Below are 9123 nucleotides of genomic sequence, written 5' to 3'. Positions count from 1 at the left end.
TTCAGGTTCCTCTGATAAATAAGGACTAGATCATTTCTACTTTTTCTGTTAAAACTCAGTTAATAAGTAAACCCTCTCTATTGGTTCACTGTAATTCTACATTAACCAGAGTTTTCTCATGTTAACATTTTCCAGGTGAGTAAAGGTGGCATCAGTTGGAATTTGAACAGTGGTATGAGAACAAGGTGACAAAAACAAAATGTCCAACAAGAAGTGTTCCCATACAGAACACTGGGACAAGAACCAGAGTAAAAACAATCACATTTAGAAGATAAAACCACAGGTGAGTGGTTAAATAATCGGTTTAAAGAACTTGTATTAGGATTCCCTAGCGGATGTAATGAGTATTCTTAGAAAAAAATCGCTGGAAAAGTTTAATCAGCCTGTCTAATCTCAGCTTACTCAACTTGTAGCACGAGCATCCCTGCCACCCACCTAGTTGTGCACGTTCCCATGAGAAAAAAAGGGAATGAAATACATTAAATGTGATATTTATACTCGCCTTCTGTTTACAACACATTGACAGTATCTGTTTATCTGCCTTGAAGGGAATCAATTTTTTTTAAATGACCCCTAAGCTTTATCTCTCATCAATAGCGTAGGTTTTATTTTTAATTTGTTTTTACTTTGATACAGCTGTACTATTTTTCTAAATATATTTTGCAAAACCAACTTTATTTAAAGACATAAACTATGTTTAACAATTCAAGGTATAAAGACAGCAACACAGAATGTGAAACCTGAGAACACATACTTTCTTCTTTACAAAGGCAGCGGAGGGGGCATGGACACCTTTTCCCCCTGTTTGTGAGCAAGGGGTCAAGACACATGAGCAAAAGAGTTTCAAAACTAAGTGCTTATCCAGATCTTCCCTTATCTGAAATCTGTACCCTAAATTTGGAATAAATAAACTTTAAATGAAAATCAGCATCATAGATGGGAGTGGGCAAATGGCTAACTAGGCTGGAACGAAGTTTTTCTATGATAGAACAGCTCATCCTGAAACACTTATGCTAAGAAACAGTAACAAAGCATTAATGGCAATGCTAATATCTACCTTCTTTTGAGCTTTTAATAATAGGCTCCATGACACAGGTTTTTTCGTACATTATGGCTTGCCTGGCAGTATGTTTCTTATATTACATTGAGAAAATACGTGCATAAATATAGTTTAGATACTGTGAAATATCATGTAATAGCTTGAGCCCATTTATATTGCTCAATTAGCTCTATTAAAATTCCATACTCTCTAAACAATCAACCACTCTTTAGACAACTAAAGGTATCAAAGCTTGACTGACTTGAGAAAGTTGTCCCATTTTGCTCCAAGCACGGAGTATGACATTTTACAAAATTCCTCTTTCCAACTTGAGATCCTCACCACATCACAAGACATCTTCCAGGGCAGTTTTTACCAATTACCCCCAAGGGAGCCTTAAGGATCTTTGCCACTGCTCCTGCAAGTCATTCTATTCCCTTTCCAACTTCATTCTTCCAACAGTACAAAGGCCTATTCCAGGCAAGAAAGAACAAAACAAACACATTGGTTATCTTATCCAATTCTAGTGTGGTAACCATCAGGGTCAGTCCTAGGGAAGGAAGAAAATAAAGTATACAATTTCCTTCTAGGGCAGATACTTTACACATTTATTTCTATTTGTACCTGTACTTATTATTCTTATATGAATTGGGGAACCGGGACAAGTAGGAAATAACAACAGGTAATTAAAGCTACAGGGAAACTCTCAAACTCTTCTTAAACCTACTCTCTCAAAGTAGGGTATAAGATTAATTTAAACTCTTAGTTTACATCCTGGGAAGAGGATTAACCTAGTATGCTGGGACAACAACGGGGAAATGAAATAATCTTGAATTTTTTTAAGTACTTATTTTCTTTACGGTTCTCAGAAGAGCCTGGGATTCTGTGAGAGTCTGGCTAAAGAATAACGAGGAAGGAGTCCATTACCTTACATGACTAGGTTTCCAATACGTATGGCTAGAGAACACCAGAGGCACATTCAGAAGAAAGAACCAGGTAACTTACTAACAAGTGACAAAAAGAAAACCAAACAAAGTCTAGAGATGGGGAGGTAGTCGTGTTACCCTATCCAAGAAAAGTAGCCACCACCACCCCTGAGGCATATCTAAATCAAGTAGAAAGTGGCCGAATTTCAGCAAAGTACTAAAGATGAAGAATTCAAAAGGAATCTCTAGCCAAAGGTGAAAGACAAGGAGAGGAGCTGGACGTGAGACCTCTCCACTTGGTAGCTGACATGTGGAGACATGACTCAAAATGATGGGATGGGATGTCTTCCATCCTTGGAGAAAGTAGTGAGACTTGAGCTAACTGAAGACATGAGTGACAGCCGCATAAATTTTGGGGACCACTGCTCCGGAGTGAATGCTACTTCAGCCTGATAGGAGGAAGTATAGGAAGCTATCCCACCACTGGGGTAAAGTGTTAAAAGTTTCAAGGTTACTTTGCTTTTACCGCTTCTTTAGGCTTAAGGATCTCAGCATAAGAGCAGCTCTCTTTTTGATAAACAAGAACTCAACCAACAAGAACAACGATATGGAGAAAACTATAAAACTAAACACAGGGAGAGCGTCTACCGGCATCAACTTGCTACAGGCCCTCATGAGGCTGCACTCTGTTTTTGCCCAGATCCCTCAGCAGGCCAGGTCTTAGAGCCTTAGCGTCACCTCCTGCCTCAGCCAGCTCAGTGCCCTGTCTTCTGGGGGGCTTCCGCTTCCTAGACCTTGAGAAGGTCTGGCAGACACAGCTTAAGAAGCGACCAAAGCAGAGTGGTGGTGATGCCAAGGATGTCACTGCAGAAGAGGGCCCGGGCTCCGGGGATGCTGGGAGCTCACAGGGCTGGATCTGACACTCCTGATGCATCACACAGGCACCCTCACCCTGCTGACTCTGCAATCTGTCCTGCAGGTAGAAGAAAGACGTTAAAGCCCTCAAAGCCAACATACATACGCAGAAAGGGTATCACCCTCTGAGCCAGCTCATGCTTTATCTGGGCCCAAGGATCCCAGTTTGTTCCTCAAGCTCTCCATCCCCACCTCCTCCCACTCCAGGGGAAGAGTTGTCATTATTTTTCTTAGGCAAATGTGGCAAGCCCAGACTTTTGACACCCCATGCCTCATCCTTACCTCATTGGGAAGTTCAGGATCATCTTCCTGAACACTGAGTACAGTCGGCTTCGTATCTACCACCTCATCTTCTTCACTTTGTGGTGGTGCCAAAGGTGTTGGAAGAATTGGGGGGCAGTGGGTCTCCACTTTCTCCTTCCTCTTGCTCTTCCTCATTCTCTTTGTCTTTATGGCCTTCCTAAGATGTCTATGCTTTTTTGGAAGTGGATCTAACTTTCTCCTCTGGACTGGAGGAATGACAGGGTCTTGTGAAATGTCACCCATTTGACTCTCAGATGTCCCCTTCAATGGTTCTGATGATGATTCCAAATTTCTCTTCAGAGGGTCATTCTCCCATAGGTGGAAGCTCTCCTCTGTATCTTGAGTATCTGGTGATATGTTCAAGTCATCAGTGACATGTTTTGGGATGGAGATTGGAGATTTCCAACCTCTTTCATTGAGGGTTTTTTTCTGACCCACTAGGCTGACCCCAGCCAGCTTTGCACAAAAAAAAGCTCACAACAAAAGGACCAAGAGTCAAATGCAAAAGGAAACAGTTGGTACCCTGACCCTTCCCAATAATTTATCCTCAGCTATCATAGACACAACCCTATACTGATTGTAGATTTCCCTTCTGGACTTATCTAAGGAATTTAATGGTCTTCAGAGACAGTCCTCAGTTTGTTCTTCTTGGCTTTGGAGATCACAGATTTCCTAAAAGAAGAGAGAAAATCAATGAAGTAATTGGTCCATGGATAGTGGAGTTCCTCCTACTCACACAAAATGTACAGTTTAACAAGACTCTGCCGAACGTCACATGAATTCCTCAGCAGAGACAGTATTTAGCAACTTAACCGAATTTCCAAAGCAATATTTTTAAAAGTAAGAAAATTCACCACGTATATCAGAATCACCAGGGGGTGCTCTTTGAAAAAGCAGGTTTCTGGGATGTCCCCCAGACCTACAATCAGAACCTGTAAAGCTGGTTTGCAGGCGTTTGTATTTTTTCCCAGCAACCTACACTCAAAAATCTGCACTCTAAAAACTTGAAAACGACTGCTTTAGAAGGACACTAGATCCAATATTTTATGGGGCCATGGGGACAACTATTCTTAAAAACATGCCACTTTCCCCTATAGGTTTTCCCTAATCATCTCAGCCCATAATGTTCTCTCTCCTCTGAACTCATTTAGTCATTATCACTCATTTTGGTATGTTAGCCTTTATTACCTTCTATCATAATTTAACTTCAAAACCTTGTAACTCTGTCTTCTAACAAGAGTATAAGCTTCTCAAGGGCAGAGACTCTTAGAGTTGTTCATTTTCTACAGTGGATTGCCAGCATTCATGCTTTGTAAATTGAAGAAGTGAACAGAAAGACAAATAGGTTTATATCCCAGTGTACATTGATGGATATGAGGCTGCGTTGTGCAAGAGTTAGCAACAGAATGTTAAAAAGGACACAGGCCCTGGGGACAACCTAATCTAATTCCCCAAGTTTACAGATGGGGAAGCTAAGGTTCAAATAAGATAATGGCCTGCCTAAAGCTGGGGTTGACAAATTTTTCTGTAAAGGGCCAGATAGTAAACATTTTAGGCTCTGTGGCCATATGGTCCCGTCTCTAATATTCCTCTCTACATTGTAGTACAACAGAAGAAATAAACAAATACTCATGGCTGTGTTCCAATAAAACTTTATTTACAAAAACAGGTGGCAGGTCAGATTTGGCAGTAGGCCATTGTGTGCCAACCCCTGGCCTAAAGTCATACAACTAGTTGGCAGGTTAGCTAGGATTAGAAATCAGGTCACCTGATTCCCAGCAAGGGTTCTTTTTACAAAGGAGTAGACAAGCATAAAATGAGAAAGGGCTTTTTCAATTAAAAGAGGGGCTTTAAAGGAGGAAGAGATCAAAATATGTCTGGGTATGTTGTACCTCCAGATGGTTTCTGAGGACCATTAGTCATTTACACAAACACCTAGTAGATGAATTCTGACACTGGCCAACTTTCAAACAGACCCACCAACTGGGAAGAGGGTGGAGTAGACTGAATATTTTCTATCACACCTGCCTAGGAAAGCATATTATTTGGTCCCTTTTTTACTGAGCAAAAAACCCTACAGATAGGTAATGGAAAATACTTCCCTTATTTGTTTCTTAAAATTACCATGGCCTAGTGAATACAGTTAGGCAGTGCACAGCCCAGTAACCAAAAGTTTCAAGAAATTACCAGAGGAGCATGGAGGCAGAGATAGGATAGGTTATTTAAGAAGCTAAAACCTCACTTCCTAACCCAAGATGCTCTTTAATAATGAAAGTAACCCTACTATTAAAGATTAAGTACCCAAAGTCTTCAGGTTATTTTATATTCTGGGCTTTCTGAGAACTCTGAGGTCCATCCAGAACTCTCTGTTCTATTTTTATTTCCACCCCTAATGTGTTCCTCATGTCATTACTCTGCCTTCACAAAGTAGATGACTAAAAAATATTTGCTGACTGATGGATTAATAGATGGATGAGTAAATAAATGGATGAATGAACCAAATGCTATTAGAAAGTTCCTTGGTTTTGTGGCTGTAAAAAGAAACCAGAGTTGGCACATTCTGCAAGAGGAAGACTAGTATTTTTTAAGTTCCCCCTCAGTGAAACTAATAGTACCTTCACATAGTAAATGTCAAAAAGTTTCATGAATGAATTCAAGCATTTGATGTAAGCTACTTAAAGTGCACGTCAAGTACAGAATCAAACCGCCCATCACACACACACACACGGTATCCAAGTACAGAATTTACTTACTAAAAAGTCAACATGGAATTCTTTGTAATTAGCTTCAATTCCACACTGTTAGGAAAGTTTGGTACAATCTTTGAGAGAAGAAAGCTCCGTGGGATAAAAGAGAGAATGCGGGCTCAGGTTTAATCTAGCAGAAACAGCTGCGCAGGCAGCAACGACAGGAGCAGCCCCCAAAGAGGCGGGTGAGGGCTCTAACAGAGAAGTCAGCTGGGCGAATTGAAGCCTCGAAAAGTCAACCTGGCGTCTTCACCGCCTTGGCAATGGACCTGAGCCAGGCCCGCATCATGCCTCGACTGTATTTTGACAAGGCTCTATTCCCTCCAACCCCACTCTCCACAAAGAAGCTAGAATGATCTTTCAAAAACAAATCTGACCTGTCACTCTCTGCTAGCTCCCTAGGCCCCCCAACAAGATACTGGTCCTTTGTGATCTGACTCCATGTCTCCAGTCCCACCTCAAGTCTACCACTCACCCTCAGATAGCGTATGCCGTTGGGGAAGACAGACCACTTGCCACTTCCTGATGGCACCATGCTTTGTTAAACACTCTTTCTTTTGCCTACGATGCCTTTTCCCTCTTCAGTACCTGGCCTAGCTCTAAGTATTACCTCTTCTTAGAAGGCTTAGCTGACTTCCTCAAGCAGAAAACAACAAACAAACCAGATTCAATTTATGTAATATTCTGTACCCACAAAAATTACCCCATTGAATTTAAGCCGTTTAGATATCTACGCCCTTCACTAGACTAGGCAGGAACTCTTGCTTCTCACTTGATTCCCAGTGTCTCTGTGGTGCCTAGCACCTGGGAGGTGGTCAGGGTTTATGGACTTCAAAATGCAGTTGTCTGGTCTGCCTCCAGGGCCTGAGCTGTAGAGGCCCATTCACCCCTCTCTCTCTGAATGAACAAACACGCTGAAGTCTGGGGGACAAAACTGAGAAGCTATGGCCAGGACTCAGAGCCAGAAATCCAGCTACCAATTCAAAGCCTGTGTTGTGAGTGGCAGGTTTCGCTTAGGAAAGAACGAGCTGCTCAGGCAGTGGTCAGCACTACCCAGCACAATTCTATCCCAGGAGCTTCCTTCCACCCATTTCCCCTTGAGAATTAAAAGGAAAGCTAGTGAAGGAGGTCCCAGTCAGATCCCTGGCTCCCTGCAGGCACGCTTTCCTCCAGCCTGGACCACACTTCTCTGTCTTGCTGGTCGACTCTCAGCACCCCTTACCCACCTCTACTTCCCCACCATGCTCCATGTGGGAGCCCCCCCAAACTCTCAGTGAGGCCTGCGTTGCAAGTTTTCACCCACAATCGGATTCTCATTCCTGCAGGACATGCACCCAACTCCAGGCCTTGATTCTTTCTTTAAGTGCTCCCACCTGGGGAACTGTCCCTGGGGCTAGATGTGTTCATACGCAAAGATGTTGTTCAACCCACAGAAGTCATTTGCCTGACCAGAGGTGAAAGAGTTTTATACTGCATCAATCTCACTGACTCTGTCGCCCATGATTCCCCTGGATTTCACACATCAGAAATTATTAGGTGTGTAATACAAGTGAATTCACATGTTACACTCTGAGTCCATCTGTCTCCATAAACCTGTTGCACTTCAGCTTTCCTTCTGATAAGATTTTTCCCCCATTTTCACATATGACTTGAAGCAAAGCTGAGAGTATTAAAGCCCTTGGATGAATCCGCTGCCTAAGCAGACTCAAAGCCAACTGAGAAGTCCTAAAACAACAAACTCTTGGCCACTGAACTTCTGGCTCGTCCTGCAGAAGAGACGAGAGAAAAATCTCACTAATCGTCATTGACAGTGAAGTGACTATCCCTCTTTAAAAATGGGAAAGAAATGATTGGCACGAACTCACTTTGCTTCTCAGTGACTCTCTGGAGAATTAAATAACTGAAGCGTCAGCAACAATTTTCTTTGAAGACGACCTTTCATATTAAATGAAAAGCCGAAGAGCTAGTCTCAAAGGGAAAGAAAATGAATAATCTGTGAGGGCAAGTACCCATTCCTGAGCATACAGTAACAAAGAGACCAAAATATGATCATAAACACTGCAGAATGTTGCATGACAAATTAAGTATATTTTCATTTTCAGGGTAACATTTATTGAGAGCCTACTATGAATCAGACATTGGGAAAGTTGCTCTTTGATTAAAAAAAAACATACACTTGGGTCAATGTAATTCAATTGTTTTCTAATGTTAGCAGGCATGAGAATTACATGGAGGGCCTTTAAAACACCGATTGCTGAGGCCCACCCCTCATGTTTCTGCTTCAGTAGGTCTGGGTGAGCGCATTAAAATAAACATTTCGAACAAGTTCCTGGGCAGGGCTGCTGGTCTGGAGACTGCCCTTTGAGAACCACTGAATTAGATCATCTCAGGTTGAAAGAGGAGACACACAGACTCAGAACAGATCGGGTGGGGGCATTCCTAACCATGTACGATCACATGAAGAAATACAGGCTCTGAAATGATTATCTGCTGGGTTGACTCCTCCAGCCTTGCTGCCATCCCACACACCTCTTGAGCTGTTGGGATGATATGGCCAGAAGGCAGTACGCTTGAAATGTGGATACTATTGCCCCTGGACTTGCCCACGGGTTTTTCCTCCAGAAGCACCTCTGTCCCCTGACAACTCTCCTTCAGTCTCAACCTCAGACCAGTTACAAGCTTCAGAATTTGAATGTCATGGACACTCTCTAATTATTAAAAGCCTAGGAATGCACATATAAAGTAGCCATGAAATAGTTTCATTTTTCTAAGGAAAATATGTGACTATTATCCCTTTATTAAGTTCTTGCTCTTTTCTAAAATTTCATCATCTCCTTTTAAAACTTTACCCCTCTGGGCTGAAAGTCAGTGCAGAAAAGAGCTGTGGTAACCTTTGATTTAGCCTAATAAAACAATAACAACACACTCAATGGGTGGTCAAATCTGATAATATTTTGTGCTGAATTTTCTGTAATAATTCAATTAAAAATCCCATGACTGGCCAAGAGAAAGTGTACAGATCACCAAAGTTTTATAGTATTACATTTTTTGGTCTTAAAATAGCCTATATTAATTTGATGTCTTTATTCATTAACCTAAATAGTTCAAGTAGAGTTTTGCCTAAATGTAATTTAGGATAACCATTTATATCTGTACTGTTTAAAAACTTCAGCTGGCTCACATCATTATGGTG

The 9123-nt window shown here is 41.7% G+C and overlaps 1 protein-coding gene across 1 annotated transcript; it reads right to left on the bottom strand.

Annotated features, from left to right (window-relative positions):
* Positions 1-2626: 2626 nt before the first annotated feature.
* Positions 2627-6465, bottom strand: LOC148110244 (uncharacterized protein NECTIN3-AS1-like). Its single transcript, XM_087861861.1, has 3 exons — positions 6406-6465; positions 3163-3639; positions 2627-2938 (listed from the first exon to the last, which is right to left on the bottom strand). The coding sequence occupies exons 1-3, from the start codon at positions 6463-6465 to the stop codon at positions 2627-2629; spliced, it is 849 nt and encodes a 282-aa protein (XP_087717987.1).
* Positions 6466-9123: the final 2658 nt, after the last annotated feature.

Source organism: Ursus americanus, chromosome 4 (assembly GCF_024610735.1).
Source record: "Ursus americanus isolate L20-20 chromosome 4, mUrsAme1.1.p, whole genome shotgun sequence".
Taxonomy (NCBI): domain Eukaryota; kingdom Metazoa; phylum Chordata; class Mammalia; order Carnivora; family Ursidae; genus Ursus; species Ursus americanus.
Note: the sequence above shows the minus strand (reverse complement) of the source record. Positions and strands in the feature narration are given on the sequence as shown.

Bases quoted from the DNA above. Each gene is read 5' to 3' on its own strand.
- LOC148110244 (XM_087861861.1), bottom strand. From the start codon at position 6,465: ATGGTGCCATCAGGAAGTGGCAAGTGGTCTGTCTTCCCCAACGGCATA. The intron at 3,640-6,405 runs GTGAGTGGTAGA...TTTTGTGCAAAG, and splicing joins ACGGCATACGCTATCTGAGG to CTGGCTGGGGTCAGCCTAGT. The intron at 2,939-3,162 runs GTAAGGATGAGG...TTCTACCTGCAG, and splicing joins ATCCTGAACTTCCCAATGAG to GACAGATTGCAGAGTCAGCA.